Here is a 21,126-nt window from a genome sequence, read left to right on the forward strand (position 1 = left end):
AATCGAGCTTTAAAGAAACTTTGATGGATGAACGTGAAGTCTTTTAATCTTGACCAACTTAAATCTTCTCTAGACAATTTCATAGTTTATTTATGAGCTCCTATCAATATTTTAAATCTTTTGAGATTTTATTCACTTGAAATAATTCACATTTCTAACTCATTAAAGTTTAAACCCGAATATATCTTTTTCCTCAGATTGTTAGTGTCCACAGTAGCAGTACTTTTTACTTCATACAAAATTTACAAACAATTTTCAACTCCGAGAGGAAATCAACTAGAATCATAAAATTTAAGGCAGAAAAGAATTAAGAAAGAAGAAAAAGGAAATTTTGGCTAAATGACGATTTTTAAGTAATAAGTGATATTGCAAACATAATAACGTCCTATAACTATATTTTTGATAATTACATTCCGAAGCTATATTTCTGTTTGCTATGGAGGGTGGTTTGTTTGCATATGTCTGTTTGTATATTTTGTTTGCGAATATACTAGCATATACAAATTCTATATTTATATATTTATGAACTTCATTTGTATATTTCACTTTACAATATACAAATAGACTTATTTATTATGAATTTTTCATAAGTCGAATACAAATTAACTAAAATAATTTTACAATCAGCTAAAGAATTATATAAATTCTGCATACAAATAAAGCAAATTATACAAATCAGGCAAATTATACAATTCAAGCAAATGTGGAGAATTGGAAAAACTATAGCTTGTGAATTACAATTTTCTTAAAATATAAGTATAATATCTTATAAAGAATAAATGTTTGCTATTCTACATAATAATTTTTTTCTTATAAATATCATTAAGAATTACGTGACGAAAATGCACACACCATATTACTAAGTAAGAACCTATATTACCAAACACAGACAATCATTAATATATTATTTCAAATTAAAATAGCCTAGTATCCCACAAAAACGATCAATATAAAATCATAACATACCTACTTAAAACCCAAAAAATGAAAACATCTTTAAAGGGTAAATATTAAGAAAACAATCAAACGATAGCGACTACTATTATTAGAAGCATGGACAAGGACAACCATAGATTGATCGAAAACAACATCTTTGAGGATCCACTTGGAGCTGGTGCAGGTGCTTGTGTTGATGACGGAGTAATTGTCTCCGTAGGAGGAGGAGAGGAAGACGATGAAGGTGCTCGTGGTGGTGTTGGTGACGGAGAAGGTGATAATTGTGTGGGCTTTGGAACTCGAATGTCAACTCTCTGGCCATTTTGACAATGGCCAGGGAAGCTACTAATGAAGTAGAAATGGCCTTGCCTTTTTATAACAAATGTGTCATTTCCAGTGTTGTATGTGGCATAAGTTGTTGTGGCATTGCATGCGTTGAAGTTTTTGTGTGTAACTCGTACCACGTTGTCCATCTGCTGCTTGTACTCAAACACTGTACAAAATAATAATTAAGTGTATAAATCAAGACATCAAAAATATGGTAAATAGTAATATTAGTGGCATAGCCATATATGTATATAGTCGGTCAACTCTTTCTTACCTCAATATCGTAATTATTAATATCAGTGGCGTAGCCATATACAAGTCAGCCAAGCATTTCTTACCTCAATATCGTAGTTACTAATATCAGTGACGTAGCTATATACGGTCAGCCAAGCATTTCTTACTCAATAGGATCTTGATATCATTTAGGCAGAAATATATTCGTTAAGAGGCCGTTTGGTTGGGAACAATTTATTCCAAGATAAGTTATTTCAGGGTTAGTTATCCTGGAATAACTTGTTCTAGCATGTATTTATCCCAAACATGACAACTAAACAAGATAAAAAAAAAGTTATTCTATTACTATTTCCTTATACCATCAGTATTATTTTTAATCGATCACACTATACTACTACCTATAAGTGTTCCGATTTTATGCATTTACGATGTAATGAATAAGTATACATCATAGGTAAATTCAGTTTCTTTATTATAAGAGCTATTAATTTCTATTCTTTTAAATAAAACCACATTATTATACATATAAGTTAAATCACTCCTTTAGAAACAATATTATTTTAAGGTTTATAGGGGAAATCCAGAAATGTTCATAGAGGAATATTTTCGTAAGGAAAAAGCTTATGTTATAACGAAAATAGGTCAAAGTTTAGCAGTAGAGTAATAAAGAAGATACTATTTTCTTCCTTGATAAATTATATATAATTTAACAATAAATTTTCATATAAAATATCACAAGACATCGTTTTAAAAAATAAATAACTATAATACATTATCAAAAGTTAAAACATATCTTAATAATAATAATAATAATAGTTTAGTAAAATTGCTTAGGATAGACTTTGAATAGGATTGTTCCACCATTTACTAGGAAATTTAAAGTTCAAGAGACTCTTACACAACAAAAATCTAAATTAATTAACATTAAACAAATATCATACATTGTATGTCGAAAAAAAACACAAAACTTACTTTTACTATTTGATCTGAAAAGGATCAAACACATAAACACTTCATAAAGACAATTCATTGAATTTTATATTTGGCCTATTTTGCTTTTTCATTCAAGGTTCATATAAGCAGGAAAGGGAAAAAATAGATCTACCTACGTTTTAATTATTTTTCTATTTTTCTCAATCTTTTTGGGTGAAAAAAACAAACACATCAACCATTTCTATTAACTGTATATATCCTAAACAAAAAATATATATAAACATTTTTAAGGTACACATAAATATATAGATCCTAAATCAAATTATTTTTTTTATTTCAAACACTTTTATGCGCCCTACAATTCCTTCTAGTCTAGTACTCCCTCTAATCCAAACATTTAAAAGATATCATATCTGAATTCACGATCAAAATCAAATAATTTAACTTTTTAAATCTAAATAATGTCACATGAATTAAAACAGACAGAGTATACAGATATAACCTACTTACCAATGGAATCTCCAACACTAAAAATTTTATTGGAAGACCAAGATTTGTAGTCAATGTGACCATTGTTTGTCCATCCAGTAGAGTCACCAACCTTGTACACTTCACCCATTGATACACCACAAGATACAAAAATCATCAAGGACAAAAACATGGTTAATTTTGAAAGAACCATAGCTAATTAGTGGGGGAAAAAATATTGGGAGGCACAAATATATAATAAAAATATTTTTTGGATGGTAAGTGAATGAGGGTGTCTAGAAGCTGTATATAACATTCAGTTTTATTATTTAGTTTTGGAAAAAAACATATTTTATTAGAATTTTCCATTTTTTGCAGGTGGGATTTATGGTAGCTCAATTAATTTTTATTTAATCCATGATTTACTTTCCTTATTTTCCCCTTCTAAAGTTAATATCACATATGATATATTACTGGTACATCTGTCATGTCAACCTGCCATAAAATTTGGTACATCAGTTCTGTTTATCAAAACTACACAAATTTAAATTTTAATTTCAAATTCAAATTTTTCAAAAGTAAGATTTCAACTTCAAAATTCAAATTGTAAATTTTTTTTTTATGAGGTGTCCTATTTTTGGTGCCTCCTTTAAATAATATCCGTCATAATTAAAAAATAATAATTCACAAATACCCAGTATTAAGGAGTTTTAAGTCAAAAGTATATGTTTCTTTTTTATTGCTTCTTATACTCCTTTTAACATTTTAGAGCTTGTTTGAAATTGCTGTTAAAAGTTATTTATTTTCATAAATATATTTGAAAAATATTTTATCACAAAAATATTTTAGAAAAAATTAATTTATGTTTGACTAATTCATTTTAAAGGTATTTTTATAAATAATTGTGTTTGACTAATCTTTTTTAAAAAAATAGTATTTTTGAGAGTCAACTTACAATAAAGAGCAAGTATTAATGTACTTCGAATATTAAGATTATTTTATAAAGAAAAACTAATTTAAAAAATCTAATACAACAAATTATTTTATTTTTATTTTTTTAGATTAAAATATTCGTATTCAAATTTTCAGGCAATATTATACTTTTTTTAAGATTATTTTATAAAGAAAAACTAATTTAAAAAATCTAATACAACAAATTATTTTATTTTTATTTTTTTAGATTAAAATATTCGTATTCAAATTTTCAGGCAATATTATACTTTTTTTTTCGGAAGGTTGAAATCTCTATTTGTTATTTTTTTTTCTTTTTCCTAATCTTGCAAAAATATTATTGTTACCTTTATTTTTAATTATGCAAAACAATGAATAAAATAATATTACATGGACATAAAATAAAATATAAAATTTATTCTATAAAAATTAAAAATAAATCATTAAATGAAACTAACTAAACATATTAAATATGTGAGGATAAATATTTTTGTCTTGAAAAAAAATAACTATTTACTTCTACTTTTTTTAAAAAAAAATTAAAAAAATTAGCTTCTTTTCAACAATAGAAAAATTGTTTCTGCTTTTATTTAAAAACACTTTTACGAATTTGTCAAGTACCTAATTTTTCAAAAATAATAATATTTTTTTAAAAAAATAAGTATCTGTTGACTCTGAACAGCAATGCCAAACAGGCTCTAAACACGCAAAGTCTGAAATTCTGGTTATTAATGTGTTCCAATCATTTTATGTATCAGATGGTATAAAAGTAATTTATTAATTTGCTTTAGATTATTAGTTAACGTATGAAGAATATTAGTTAACCTATGAAAAATATTATTATTAGATTATCTATTTTAAATTGAAAGCTCCAAAAAATATTATTATTAGATTATATATCCAGTAAAATAAAAGGTAAAAAATAGAATTTACTTACTCATACCAGATTATAAATATTTTTTTCAATATACTTGTATTTTAACTTGGATAACTAGTTATTTGCCTTATTTACCAAGCTATTAATTAGTTCTTTTTTTTTAGAAGATTACTTATAATTATTTTTTAAGACAACGAGATAAAGTAAAAATTCTTCGATCAAAAGTGTGGTCAATTTATTCTTTTACCATGTCAGTATATCCTTATTTAATCGGTCTTGATAGTCCAAATACGAAAAATGGGTTCTAAAAAATATTTTTTAAGACTTTTGACCGTATTTCCTCTACACAAATCTCGAATGCTTCTCTACTTAACTTCGGGGGTCGTTTGGTATGAGCGATAAAAATAAATAGTTTTGATGTAAAAAAAATAGTCTAGGAATAAAATTTTGATGTCTTATTTCGTTGTCAAGTTTGAGATAACTTATCTCACCATTTATATCAAAGCGATGAATAACTTATCTCATATAAATAATAGGATAACTTATCCCAAATTAACTTATTCAGAGATAACTTACTCACAATCAAACGACCCCCTTAATCACCACCAAAATAAAATCACAATGCACTAGTTAAAATCCAACACATGAGCAATGAACAATGGGTAAAGCCCAAAATTCTTTTTTAATACATAAACTTCATACCCTACAACATTGGGCTAGCCCCTAATACAAATCAAAACACATAATCTGCACCAATGACAATCATGAACAAAGTAAGCCCAAGCCCAAGCCCAAGCCCATTATTAATGAAGAATGAAGGTGCATTACTCTTGGCTGGTGCTGGTGCAGTTACATGGACACTAGTAGTAGATAAGGTTGTTCCAGGAGCTGGGCTTGGGCTTCCAGTTGGAAGATCACTGGGCTGAACAACTTTAGGTACCCTGATATCAACCTTTTGACCGGTTTGACAGTGGCCCGGAAAACCGCAGATATAGTAATAGTGGCCCGGACCCATGATGGTGATGGAGTCATTGCCGGAAGAGTAACTTCTGATGGGGTTCGCGGCGTTACAATTATGGAAATCAGAGAGGCTCACTCGAAGGACATTGTTTTGTGTTTTGTCATACACAAATACTGCAAGTGAAAATTTTATTTTCTATTAAATTACATATCACAAATCTATATAGTAAACGTGTTATTTTTGTATAAGTCATATATGAAAAGAGTCAAAAATATATATGAACTATTTGAAATGAGATATAGACATAGTTTGCACATTCATATTTATTAAATCTAAATCTACCTTCAATCAAAAGAAACAATTGAATCAGTTATCACAAGAAAACATCTCAATAAAATCTAATGTAAAAAATTGATCATCCAATTAAGATTTTGCAACTCCTTATTAACCATAGTGTATATGTGAAAGATAATAACTAAGAAATATTTTCTTTTACTTTTCCATCACATGAATAAGCCAAACAATTTTGTCTTACAATATTTTTGTCGAAATTAAGGGTGTTTTACCGGTGGGATTTAGTAATTTTTTCTACAAATTATGTATTTAATGAATGTATATAAATCAGTATCAATTTGGAAATTAATAAATAAAATTCAAAATTCACAAACCTCAAATTATGATTTCATCTCTATTCAAGAATTTAACCGGATCTCAAAATTACTTGCAAATCTAAAATGATACCGGCATAAAATTGATATCTAAAATTAAAAAAAAAAGTGTTATGAACAAGGCGGACTTACCAAGAATGTCATCGATCTGAAATTTTTTTGTAGCGGCCCATACACCATAATTCACATTGGCGCTGCCGAACGTCCAACCAGCATCATCACCAATTTTGTACACAGCAGCACTAGCAAGAATGAACATAAAAAAACTAAAAACAACCGTTATCGAGAGAAAAAGCTTAGCCACTTTCATAAAACCCATGAGTACTCAATAACAACAAAGAGATTTTTTTTAGTAGTTGGTCTAAAAGAAGTAGTAATTAACTAAGAGGATTCAAATGAAAGGTGGAGTTATACAAGTGTTTGTTATATATAACGTTAATTGTGTAGAATGAGTGAAGAAAACGCCAAAATTAGGTCAGTGCAGCAATTGGACTCACAAATAATGCGTGAATAATTAAGAGTTTATTATACATGTGAGGCGATATATATATATGCATTTGTCCACAGGTTAGCGATATTATATATGTTGATGCTTAAGTGTGATTTCATATACCCATTCAAAATTATATGGTAGATTTGATTACATTAATTATATTATATTTATCATTCTCTTTCTTTTACTAGTCAGGAATGACAAGGATGTGTTCGACAAGAAAAAAAAAATATTGAAAAATATTCTTTTTAAAAAATAAATAATTTTTATTTATTTTATTATGTTCGTTATGTAAGCAAAAAATTATGTATTCGCATACAATTTAGATACTTATTATGAATGTTAAAGGCAGAGGTAGGGATGATAGTGGTGGAAAATGGGGTTATAAGGTCGGGTGAGTGAAAAAAATAATGTAAAAATTATATTTTATTGTAAAAAGAATGTCCTCGTAATATATCTTGTATTGTACAATGGGTGTATACACAATATGCTTTATGTTGTACAGAGGATATACATGTAATATACATTATATTTTATAAGATAGATAGATACACAATATCATGTGTGTTATAAACTTGTTGTCTATACAAATTTGGTGCTCAAGTATGTACATGTCAAATAGATGTCAATAAAATATACATGGGTCCCATGTATATAAGGCAAAAACAAGTGAAAAAGAAAAATACTAGTACATTTGTTCTTTTCTCTTCTATCTTTGTTCTTAGTTTTACTACATTGTCTTTATTCTATAACATATTACTCTTTTTAAGGATTTTGTTTTATCAGGAAAAGAAAATTGTAAAAATTTAAACATAAAAAATAAAATAAAAAAGAATTTTCTCCCTACTGAATACTCCCGAAAAGTAAAATTTTCCTTTTATAAAACAGGAAAGAATTAATTACATATTTTTCCAACTTTACTTTTTTACTAAATAAATATTTTTAATACTAATTGGTATTCAAATTTAAATTTCTAAAGCACAATTAATTAAGGATGTGCATTCGTTTTTTCTATTCGTTTTGAATTTTTGATATTTGATTATGAATAAGTGTTATCCAATTCAAACCAAAATAAATTCGATTTGGTTTGATTTTTCTCTTTTTGGTTTGGGCTTATTCGATTTGGTTAATCGATTATGTCAATAATTAGAAACAAAACAAAATTATTTGCAATTTAAAAAATTATACATATATATATATTGAATTTCTTAAATATACTTTTTAAATATAAATTACAAGTAAAACGTAAAGTACAATACTTAAAAGTATATCAGTTATAGATGTCTAAACATAAGAAAATAAACTAAATCACAATGAAAATAATTAAAACGGGAAAAAAGTGGTTAACTCCAACTTTATATATATATATATATATATATATATATATATATATATATATATATATATATATATATAAATCAAATCAAAAAGCCAAACAAAGTAAATTAAAAATCCAAATTAAATCAAGAATCCAAAAAACCTATCCAAATTAAATATGGTTTGATTTTTTGGTTTAATCAAAATAGTGCAAAACTCCAACCATTAATTAATAAGGATAGTAGTAGAATAAACTAATAACTAATATCTTTTTCTGAAATTACAAGATAAAAGAAATGAAAAACGTATATTGCATACAATATACAACGTTAAAAATTTTCATGCACTGTTTAGCTTGCGTCCAATTCAATATGGTTATCCCTAATTTAAATATTCAGAAGTTACTAACATAAGTTACTTTTATGTTTAGCTATAGTTTTAAATTTTGAAATTTTTTTTTGGATTAATAATCGATAAATATCTGTTGTCTTGATTTGTTCTTAAATTCATGCGTTTTAGTTATATTTCATTAGTATTTTGAAAGGCGGAGCGTTTTATTAAATGTAGGATAAAGTGTAAGTCTCACGTGGGGTGTAAGCACTATGGATCTTTAATTTTTTTAATTTATAATATAGTATAAAAACATAATAACATATAAATTATAAAAAATACATTAACAATTTTAAATGATAACAAACATCATTAACGAAATTCATAGAAAATAGAACTTCCAACATGATTATACAAGTATAAATAATGTAGCATCTTAACTTTTTAATAATAAAAGAATTATTATTTCTAAAAATATATTTTTTAACATAATATACGATTCACCCCTCCAAAAGAAAATAATCAATAAAACGTACTACTATCATAATAAGAACATAACTCCATCATGGATAAAAATAAAATTACGTTCAAATAGCTAAACAAAATATGATAATTTTGAGTCATATGACAAAATCACAATACTAATGATAAGTAAAACTACATATTTTAAAAAGCAATGTTACGTGCTAAATTATCATCTTCAATTTGTTACAAATAGTAACATAGGATACTACAACTTGTTATTTGAGTTACTCTCAATCTTCTTATCTCAATAGATTAAAAAATTATTAAGTATCAATAATTTATTCAAGAATTATTAGGGTCAACAAATGTTAATTAAAATAAATTTAGCACATAATTTGTGTAAGATCCATTTGGCGAGTCTCGAGCGTTGGGCGTGTTTAGAGTGTATAGTTGGATGCTTAGGCTGTAAGCCTTACAAAACTAAGCCCTACACTTGAGTCTCGAGATATGTTGCTAGAGCCCCGCCCCAGGCGAGTCTCAACAAAGTCTTTCAAAACACTAATTTCATATTTAGATACACACACAGATATAATTGTTTACCATGTATTTGAGATACATGTTTTTAATTTGGATATAACATCAAATTAATATAGTAGATACATTAAATTAATACTAGATTCATATAAATAGATACATGGAATTAATATTAGATCATATAAATAGTATCCAAAATTAATGGTAGATCATATAAATAAATACATGAAATTACTTCTAGATACTGTACACTCATATATCTAATTAGTATTTAGTTTGTTGGATACATAATATATTTAAAATAGATACATCAAATTAGTGATTTTATTGTCTTAAGAGTAATTAAATGAATTAATGAAATTACACAATTAAAATATATATGTTTTTGTCTTTATTAATAATATTACTGAATTTAAGGGAAAAGGTCTAAAATATATTCGAACTTTGACTAAATTGATGGAACAATACCAAACTTTGGAAAGGACATGACCGCGTGGACATCATAAAATATTGCATAATTAATTAGAAATAGTAACATGTCCACTCGGACACATATATACCTTTAGAGATACACTTTAAATAGTGCAGATGGTAAAAGATCCTATATAAAGTTTGGTATCGTAATAACAATTTCGATTAAAATTAACATATTTTTCATACCCTCTTCCCATGAATTTATTATGAAATTAATTAAACATTGAAACATTCTTTGATTTCCACATTATATCTAGGGATTGACTAATATTTTCAGAACTAATTAAACATGTATCTCGATTTTTTAAATCGCCCGATACATATATCTGAAGAATAATGATATATGTATTCAAAAGACAAAATATAATTCGTAAAGTAATATTCAAAAATATCATAAATCTTAATAATTAAGATCTAAACTAGTGAAATTTATATATACTCTTTATAAAAAATTTAACACAAACTTAATTTCTTGTGCTCATGAATTTGAAAGTAATTAATGGAGCTCAACTGAAATGACACAATTGTACCAACAAAAAGAAAGCTAAAATGATACAAAATATATCACTCCCTTCGATCTTTTATGGTTAATCTCCAAAAAGTTTTAAATTGAAGTAAAATAGTCAATCAAATTATTTTCTTAATTAATATATTCTAAAATGCAAAAAGACAAACATTTATAAATTTTAGAAGTTAATACACTTGTACAATAAATATGAGACGTGTGTACTTATATTGATACACACTTGTATTAATTTTTTTTTCTTCTAGATTCTTCCTTTAACTCACTCTATATCTCTCACTTACTACTTCATTTTATTTACTAATTTTTTTTATCACATTGTCACACATATTTTATTTTAATAAAATGTTCCTAATTCAGGTATGTTTTTTTCTTTAGAAATTTTTTATGATGTTTCTCTTAATTTTTTTCATTTTAGTTTTAGTTTTGCTCTTGTGATGCTTAATTTTGATTGACAGGCAAGTTTGCTTTGGGGATCTTCAATTCTGCCTTTCTTCTTTCAACTTCGAGGATTATTTGATCGCGTCTTTACAGGGTATTTATCTATTTTAGTTTATGTGATTCGATTATTTTATTTTTTAAGATTTAAATTCAATCATTTCGTTTTTCGAGAGTTAAATTTGTATTTCGTGAGCCTTTGTCCTTTTGTTTAACTGATTATACGTTATATACTCGTATGTCAATTTCGTAGTTATGATGTTATTAAGAATAATTTAAAAAGAATAGAGAAAAAAATTTTACAAAATGAGTTACTATAGCTTTTTGGTATATAAATTTATTCTTATTTTGATGATTTAAGTGGAAATTATTTTAAGAAGTAAATTTTGGGCTTGTAGCAAGAGTGATGGATAGAAAAAATAAATGGAAATATAATTAAAGAAAGAAGTGTTTTTTTATACGATGTAACCAACTACTCAAGACTATCAAGAGAACGAGTTGCAGGATTGGATTTCTATCTCAGATCTACAAAATGATCAGTTTTTTTCTCGAAAACCACTCTTAGAGTAGGTTCCACGTGGAGTCGGATATCGTCTACTATTGTTTGTCATGATTTTTACTTTTAGAGTCTTTAAAATGTGTTTTTTCAATTTTCATACCGTTTTTGAATTTTTGGAATTTTTCGTTTAAAATATCGAATTAATGTAAAATAATTTAACTTTGAAAATTAGTCTAATTGGCTTTTAAAAAGTGCAACATGACAAATAAAAATGTACGGAGGGAGTAGTTTGCACTCATTCCTTCTCGACCGCATCTACAATAAGCAAGTGAATGTAGCTGGTGCGTGGCGAACATTTCATTAACTTATTTTTCGCCTCAACTCTCTAAATAAAAATAGGGGTAGTTATCAAATTTGAGTTTTGACGTGTATAAAATCACTTTCTTTAAAGAGATATTGCATGTATACATATTGAGGAAAATACAAACGAATCCCCTCTGGGTACAATGTTAAAGTTATTTGCTAATACATGCAAATTTTTCTTTGATTATTTATAGAGATGTTTTATATTTATAGAACTTAAGAGATGACTAGAGTCATGTTTTTTTTATGAATAAATGACTTTTCATAATAATTGAAAACTGAAAACTTTATATATTACAAAATATTCAACGGTATGAAGGCTAACGAAAATCTAGGTGTGAAAGATGAAAAATACATCATACTATTGATAAATTTTGTGAGGTTCCGGAGTGATAATAATCAAGTTTTAAATTTTAAGTTAATTTTGATTTCAATATTTCATTGTTAAAAAGTTGTAATCTAAGATTATGACAAATATTGCAAATATTTGCTAAATCTTACCTTATATTAGTAACTTATAATCATCTAATTTCACATGTTTGCAGCCTTACGAGTATATTTATGGACTTTATGACGGAGCTTTGGATTGAACACTTAGAAAATAGGTAAATGATAATATGATATGTGATTCTCATTTTTCTTCGTAGAGGATAAAAAAGAAATAAAATTATTTGTTTATGTTTCATCTTTGATAATTAATATGATGATTCTAACAAGTTCAAGATGCATTTTATAGTCAATTTATATCTAGTTTTTTTTGGAATTTCAAATAATCTTTGAGAGTTCATTTTGAGTTATAATTTTTCCTTTTGAGTTATAATTTTTTTTGGAATTTCAAATAATCTTTTCACCTATATCGTGCAGGTACGAAGCTGAAGCGAATAGGAGGTGATTCTTGCTTCAAGTTAATGTTTATCGAAGTCTTTGGAGATAGTTGCTTGGATGTTTCGCATATCTTTACTTTTTTTTTAATAATTATAATGTTTTCGGATCTTAATCATGCTATTCTGAAAGTTTCGTACTCATATCACCATATTTTGGAGTTATAACTATGTTCATGTTTTTGTTATATTCTATAAAAGCTTGACTTTAAGACTTCACTTTCTTTTTTCTTTTTTTTTGGCTTCTATTATGCATTTTGTTAAGTATTCGATTTGAATAAGAATTATCTTACCTGGGTGGATTAGAATAAGTGGATTTTGTTAAGTATTCGATTTGAATAAGAATTATCTTACTTGTGTGGATTAGAATAAGTGGATTTCGAATTCTTAAGGGCAAAAGAAATTGTCAAAATTTTTAAAAGAATATATCAATTTTTTTTAATCAAAAGGGTAAAAACGCTCTTCACATAGTGATTTTCTTCTGATGCTGTTAATTCGTTAGGATCAAAATTGCTGGCAAAAATTACTGATCTACCAGTGATTTTGTCCAAAAAATAATACCACGTGTAGCAATTTAGTTTTAAAAAATTATTTTTTTAATAATCGCTGCCAAGGCAACGATTTCAGTAAGATTTTTTTTTTCAATCTTCAAATCTGTGCTAGCAATTAAAAAGTATACAATAAAAAAATTATAAAATAACTCATTGGTAGCGATTATTAAAAAAAAAACATTTTGAACTAAAATCGCTATGCATGAAGCGATTTCTATTTTTTAAATAATTTCTGACAGAAATATACGCTGCTATAGCAGCGATTTAATTTTTTTGAAAACTTTTTTCCCGAGAAACGCTGCTCGGCATAGCAAAATTCTTTTTAAATTTTTTTTTTTTTGGACAAAATCTATGGTAGGTCAGAAATTTGATTCTAACAAAATAGTGGCGTCAGAAGAAAATCGTTATAGAAAGAGCGTTTTTGCCCTTTGGGGTTTAAAAAAATTGATGCACCCCTTTGAATTTTTTATACTTTAGACTTTGGACTCAGATTAAGTGTGATAATATTTTTTTAATTATTATTACTATCTCAACTTTATGTTATTATTGTACATAATGGATAAAAATCAAAATTTATGCTCTATTTCTTCAATTTCACAAATAATCTCATTTTCATTTTATTGCGATTCTGCATTGGAGTTGAATCATATTCTACATTATATTTGATTTGTAGTTTTTTTTTCTAATTTCATCGATTTTTTATTTCTTTGAAATTGCTACAACTTGATCTTCATACGAGACATGTTTCTTCATAACCATGTCATTTTTAACATAATTGATGTAAAAAATTTCAAAATTTCAGTACCTAACTAACTTTTCAATATTGTAAAACTTAACCTTGAGAGTAACATATATAGGAGTACAATAATATGTGAAGTCTGCTAGTATCTATCTATATTTTGTAAATAACTTTATAAAGTACAACTCAAATTTAATCAACCAAAATTTGGGTGTCTTGTTTGAGACCAAGTTATCTTAGGATTAATTATCTTGGGATAACTTATCACACCATATATATGAGATAAGTTATCCTATCACTATGGTATAAATGATGAAATAAGTTGTTCCAAATATGACAATCAAACAAGACACCCAAATTTTATCCATGGCAATCAGTTATTCATCGTTATAGGTTCAACTGTTAACAGTTCACACTATTTTCATTAAGAATTACTAAATGACTAATCACTAATTAGCCGTATGCAGTAGCTAGTAGTCATTGATGAACTTTTCCCTGCTAGTTTATTATATAAATACTTCATAAAATTTCATATTAACCAGAACAAATATGTCAATATTGTCCAAACTAGCAAACTCAAAAGGTTTCTTCATAACAACCAAGTCAATTTCGATATAAACTATAAAGAGAGACCATTACAACATTACTAACAAAAATCATTAATGATCATGAGATCATTACTAATTAAAAAAAAATCATTGGAGATTGTAGTATTGCAAGCATATCTCACTAACTCACCTCACTCTAATAAGAAGATAAAACAAAGACTCAAAAGTAAGTAAACCAACCATTTAAACTTCAATTTAGACACTTAGAGAATGATATTCAATATAACTTGTCGGTGGGGGAGCAATGACAATGAATCAATGAGTAATATCGCAACTTTGAAATATTATTGTGAAATTTGAATGTCAATTATAAAGTAACTATAAAGAGTCTTGGATACTAAAGTGTAAACAAACCCTAAGGGATCGTTTAGTTTGAATACAAGTTATGCTCGAATAAGTTATGTTGGGAATAAGCGTCATTTTGATAATATTTTTTTAATTATTATTACTATCTCAACTTTATGTTATTATTGTACATAATGGATAAAAATCAAAATTTATGCTCTATTTCTTCAATTTCACAAATAATCTCATTTTCATTTTATCAACTGATTTATTGAAAATTAATAAATAATTAAAAATAAATTTTGTCCAAAAAATTATCTCTCGATCATTTGCCAAAGCCGAAGCCAAAGCCGAAGCCGAAGCCGAAGCGAAGCGAGCGAGCGACGACGATGACGGTGCGAGTGACCCGTTTTAAATTCCGTTATATTCAAAATTTCCCGCCATGACTGTTCTGAAAGGTTGCAACTTTCAGGAACAGTCAATACCATTTGAAAGTTTGCAACCTTTCATTAATGGTCGTGTCAATTCTGAAAGGGTAGCAACCTTTCAGAATATATTATTCTTGCCTATAAATACCATTCAATATTCAGAATATTTCCTAACGAATTTTTTGATCTTCCTTCTTCTTAAAAAACATATATTTCTTCGTGTACTTTCCTGCTGTGGAATTGATTCGCTGACAGTAGAGTTTTTGGTATCTATACTCTACTGATTAAGATCATTTTACCCTGGGAGGTTATATTCCAAATCAAACCTCAGATACTAGAGGGGAATAATTTCCTTAAGGGGACACTGTGAATTCAGTAGACTTGATTTTCTTCCTAAAAAGAGAAATAAAAGAGTATTCAACATTCTGGTAAGTTTTACAGATTAAATTATTTTTTACAAATAAATTTCTGTTCATCTTATTTACTGGTTCTAAAAATCTCAGTTACTTCGTGTTTCTGAATGATTTATTACAACCAGTAATTTCTGATTTTCTTAACACAGATTGGCAACAATCTTAAGGAAATTATATATAGATCTGTGTTTCTGGTGGAGACAAAAATCTTTGTGATTTTATACTCCTTTAAGTCTGCAATTATAATTTATTGCTTACTTATATTGTATCAATTTTGTTTATCAGAAAATGAAAAACACTGGTGTTACAGTGGCTGTTGCTGCACCAACCCGAACTTTTGTATCATAAGCAGAGAAACCGGGTAAATTCACAGGGGTGAATTTCAAAGGATGGCAGCAACGAGTATTTTTCTGGCTTACCACTCTTGGTCTGCAGAAATTTACAAGTGAAGATACTCCAGTACCTGCTGATGATATGCCAGACAGGGAAAAATTTATGATTGTTGAAGCATGGAAACAGTCAGACTTCCTATGTAAAGGTTACATTTTGAGTGCTTTAGAGGATGACTTATATAATGTCTATAGTGCAATAACAACTTCAAAAGAGTTGTGGAATGGACTTGAAAAAGATGCATGCTTGAAAAAATTTGTGGTCGCAAAGTTTTTAGACTATAAAATGGTAGATAGTAAAACTGTTGGATCACAAGTGCAGGAACTTCAACTTATTCTCCATGATCTGATTGCTGAAGATATGGTAGTAAATGAAGTTTTTCAAGTGGCTGCAATGATCGAGAAGTTGCCTCCTTCGTGGAATGATTTCAAAAATTATCTAAAGCATAAGCGTAAAGAAATGAAGCTTGAAGATCTTGTGATTCGTCTCAAGATTGAGGAAGATAACAGAAATGCCGAAAAGAAGTCGCGTAAGAGTTCAACAATCATTGGATTTAATATTGTTGAAGAAGCTCCTACCAAAGACAAAAAGAGAAAGAAGTCCAACGGGCAGAAGTCAGAACAGGCCAAGAAGAAATTCAAAGGCAACTGTTATAATTGTGGCAAGGCTGGTCATAGATCTTCTGATTGACATGCTCCAAGAAAGGACAAAAACAAAGGCAAAGGCAAAAGTCAAGCAAACATCATGGAAAAGATGGAAGATGCAGATGACTTGTGTGCAATGATATCAGAATGTAACTTAGTTGGAAATCCCAAGGAGTGGTTTCTCGACTCAGGTGCTACTAGACATATTTGCTTTGCAAAAGAAGCCTTTGCAACGTACACTCCTGCTGAGTACGATGAAGATTTATTCATGGGAAACACAGCAACAGCAAGGATTGCAGGAACTGGGAAAGTAATGTTGAAAATGACATCCGGCAAAGTGTTGACTTTAAACAATGTTCTGCATGTCCCTACTATTAGGAAGAATTTAGTTTCTGCTGCACTACTCGTTAAGAACGGGTTTAAGTGTGTCCTAGTTAGTGATAAAGCTGTAATAAGTAAGAATGAAATGTTTATAGGAAAGGGATACCTCAATGAGGGTCTTTTCAAACTAAATGTAATGGTTATTGACAGTATTAATAAAAATTCTGCTTCTGTTTACTTATTGGAGTTAAGTGATTTATGGCATGCCCGTTTGGGACATGTAAATTACAAAGCCTTGCGAAAATTGGTTAATCTAGAAGTATTGCCTGATTTTAAATGCGATAAGTCGAAATGCGAAATTTGTGTGGAAAGTAAGTTTGTTAAACATCCTTACAAGTCTGTTGAAAGAAATTCTAAAACTTTAGACTTAATTCACACAGATATATGCGATATGAAGTCAACACCATCTCGTGGTGGGAAAAAGTACTTTATAACTTTTATTGATGATTGCACTCGATTTTGTTATGTATATTTGCTTAATAGTAAGGATGAAGCAATTGATGCATTTAAGCAATACAAAAATGAAGTGGAAAACCAATTGAATCTAAAGATAAAAATGACTCGGAGTGATAGGGGTGGAGAATATGAATCTCCTTTTGCAGAGATATGTTTGGAATATAGTATTATTCATCAAACTACTGCACCTTATACACCACAGTCAAATGGTTTGGCAGAACGGAAGAACAGAACATTAAAGGAAATGATGAATGCCTTAATGATCAATTCTGGTTCACCGCGAAATCTTTGGGGGGAAGCTATCCTTACAGCTAATAAAATACTCAATAGAGTACCCCATCAAAAAACACAATCAATTCCATATGAGTTGTGGAAAGGAAGAAAATTCAACTTGAAATATTTCAAAGTGTGGGGGTGTTTAGCCAAGGTAGAGGTTCCTTTACCTAAGAGGGTTAAAATTGGACCCAAAACAATAGATTGTGTCTTTATTGGGTATGTTGTGAATAGTAAAGCCTGTCGATTTTTGGTTCACAAATCTGATAATCCTGAGATTCATGTTAATACGATAATTGAATCAGATAATGCAGAGTTTTTTGAAAACATTTATCCGTATAAAACTGAAAGTGAGTCAACAAGTGAAAGACCTAAACGACCACGAGAAGAATCAATGGAAAATATTCTAACTAGTGAGGAACCTAGGCGAAGTACTCGACAACGAAAATTTGTTTCTTTCGGACCAGATCTTGTAGCACTATTGCTTGAAAATGAGCCTCAAACATTTAAAGCAGCTATGTCTTCATCAGAGTCAACTTATTGGAAAGAAGCAGTCAATAGTGAGATTGAATCAATTTTAAGCAATCACACTTGGGAATTGACTGATCTTCCTACAGGAAATAAACATTTAGGATCAAAATGGATCTTTAAAAGGAAAATGAAACCTGATGGGACTATTGACAAATATAAGGCTAGACTGGTAGTCAAAGGGTACAGACAAAAGGAAGGTCTGGACTACTTTGATACATATTCTCCAGTAACAAGGATAACATCAATTAGGATGTTAATAGCACTAGCAGCAGTGCATGATCTTAAAATCCACCAAATGGATGTAAAGACAACCTTCTTAAATGGAGAGTTAGAGGAAGAAATTTACATGGAACAACCTGAAGGGTTTATAGTTCCTGGTAAAGAAAAGAAAGTGTGCAAACTTGTGAAGTCACTTTATGGACTCAAACAAGCACCCAAACAATGGCATGCTAAATTTGATCAAATAATGTTGGCAAATGGATTCAAGATTAACGAATGTGATAAATGTGTTTACATTAAAAACGTTATGAATCATGAAGTCATTGTTTGTTTGTATGTTAATGACATGTTAATAATGAGTAAAGAAATTGACGATATTAATGCTACTAAGCGCATGTTGTCGAGCAAGTTCGATATGAAAGACTTAGGAGTTGCTGATTTGATCTTAGGGGTCAGGATTATCAAAACTCCCCAGGCACTAGCATTATCTCAATCTCATTATATTGAAAAAATATTGGATAAGTTCAATTACTTGAATTTCAATGTAGTCAAAACTCCAATTGATTTAAGTTGTACATTTAAAAAGAATGAAGGTCAAAGTGACTCTCAATTGGAATATGCCAGAGTGTTGGGAAGTTTGATGTATATTATGAATTGCACGCGTCCAGATATAGCATGTGCTATTAGTAAACTGAGTCGGTACACTAGTAATCCGAATCAAACTCACTGGATGGCTATGAAACGTGTGTTGGGTTATCTAAAATGGACACAACATTATGCTTTGCATTATAATAAATATCCTGCTGTGATTGAAGGATATAGTGATGCAAATTGGATCACCGGGTCAAATGATGTAAAATCCACGAGTGGTTATGTATTCATACTTGGTGGAGGAGCTGTCTCTTGGAAATCTTCGAAACAGACATGTATTGCTCGCTCCACAATGAAATCTAAATTCATTGCTTTGGATAAGGCTGGTGAAGAAGCGGAATGGCTCCGGAATTTCCTAGAGGATATTCCATTCTGGCCCAAACCTGTTGGACCAATTTGCATACATTGCGATAGTCAAGCAGCAATAGGTAGGGCAAGGAGCGTTATGTACAATGGGAAGTCTCGTCATATACGACGTAGACATAACACCATAAGACAACTGCTCTCTAGTGTAATTATCACAATTGACTATGTAAAGTCAAGTGATAATGTGTCAGATCCACTAACGAAAGGCCTAGTGAGAGAGGCAGTTGAAAGATCATCTAAGGGAATGGGTTTACGGCTTAGGACAAGTCAGCATGACGGTAACTCTATCTAGCAGACTGGAGATCCCAAGAGCTAGATTCAAGGAGAAAAATAAAGTTGTGGCTGACGGTTCGACATTGTCAATTAACTCAATCCATTCTCATGATGAAGACAATGTTCAAGAAAAGGTTAAAACTTTAAGCCTTGTTAATGAGGTAATAAAGCTTAAAGTTTTTAATGATTTGCTAAGTTTGGTAGATTTGACCAAATAGTGTATCTACGAGATGACACGGTTAGAAATCACCTATGTGAGTGTGAAGTGGAAGCCGTTTCAAAGAGAATTTTATGTCAAAAGCCTATTCTCTATACACTCATGAAACCAGGAGGTGTTCATGGCTGAAACGAACACAACCGTAAGAATCATAAACAGTAAAGGGTTAATTGTGTGACATATGGTTGTCTAGGTATACACCAAAGTTCGACGGTTCAAAGATATCACATCTACCGATTGACCGAGTATATCCGACATATGTTCACTACGGAAAGTCCAAGGGGAACCTACTTATCCAGATGCAATTAATCCTTGCTTGTAAAGTACACAATTGTCCATGCATTCCTATGTTATAACTATTCCCCATCAATGTGGGGGATTGTTGGGTATGTAGCAAGAATTGATGGGAAATAGAGGGAAGGAGAGGAATTTGAAAAGTTTAGAACTTGAAAGGTTGGGAACTTGAAAAGTCCTCTAATGCTTTATTGAAAAAGGCAATAGTCCCTCATCGGTAATGGAAATGAAAATAGGAGAGTTTAAATAAATAAACACTCCTATTAATTGTTAAAAGGGCTGGAAAGAGGGACCCCCCTCGCGCCGTCGTCGTCGTTGCTCGCTCGCTTCGGCTTCGGCTTTGGCTTTGGCTTTGGCAAATGATCGATCGAGAGATAATTTTTGGATAAAATTTATTTTTAATTATTTATTAATTAATTTAAATGGACAAAAATTATTTTCAATAAATCAGTTGATAACAGAATTTAACCGAAATGTTTTCAACTTTTTAGTTAACCCGACCCGACTTGGATCCGCGCGAGTGACCCGTTTTAAATTCCGTTATATTCAAAATTTCTCGCCATGACTGTTCTGAAAGGTTGCAACTTTCAGGAACAGTCAATACCATTTGAAAGTTTGCAACCTTTCATTAATGGTCGTGTCAATTCTGAAAGGTTAGCAACCTTTCAGAATATATTATTCTTGCCTATAAATACCATTCAATATTCAGAATATTTCCTAACGAATTTTTTGATC

The 21,126-nt window shown here is 29.2% G+C and overlaps 1 protein-coding gene and 1 long non-coding RNA gene across 2 annotated transcripts; one reads left to right on the forward strand and one right to left on the reverse strand.

The window, feature by feature from the left end:
- Nucleotides 1-5,378: 5,378 nt before the first annotated feature.
- LOC101262351 (mavicyanin-like) lies at nt 5,379-6,763 on the reverse strand. Its single transcript, XM_004247276.5, has 2 exons — nt 6,488-6,763; nt 5,379-5,860 (listed from the first exon to the last, which is right to left on the reverse strand). Exons 1-2 carry the CDS (start codon nt 6,672-6,674, stop codon nt 5,460-5,462), a joined length of 588 nt encoding a protein of 195 aa, XP_004247324.1. The 5' UTR covers nt 6,675-6,763; the 3' UTR covers nt 5,379-5,459.
- A 3,970-nt stretch (nt 6,764-10,733) lies between these two features.
- Nucleotides 10,734-12,891, forward strand: LOC104649261 (uncharacterized). The gene is made up of 4 exons (XR_743256.3): nt 10,734-10,851; nt 10,950-11,026; nt 12,337-12,396; nt 12,656-12,891. It is a non-coding gene; the product is annotated as an uncharacterized lncRNA (long non-coding RNA).
- Nucleotides 12,892-21,126: the final 8,235 nt, after the last annotated feature.

This window comes from Solanum lycopersicum, chromosome 9 (genome assembly GCF_036512215.1).
Source record: "Solanum lycopersicum chromosome 9, SLM_r2.1".
In the NCBI taxonomy this organism is placed as follows: domain Eukaryota; kingdom Viridiplantae; phylum Streptophyta; class Magnoliopsida; order Solanales; family Solanaceae; genus Solanum; species Solanum lycopersicum.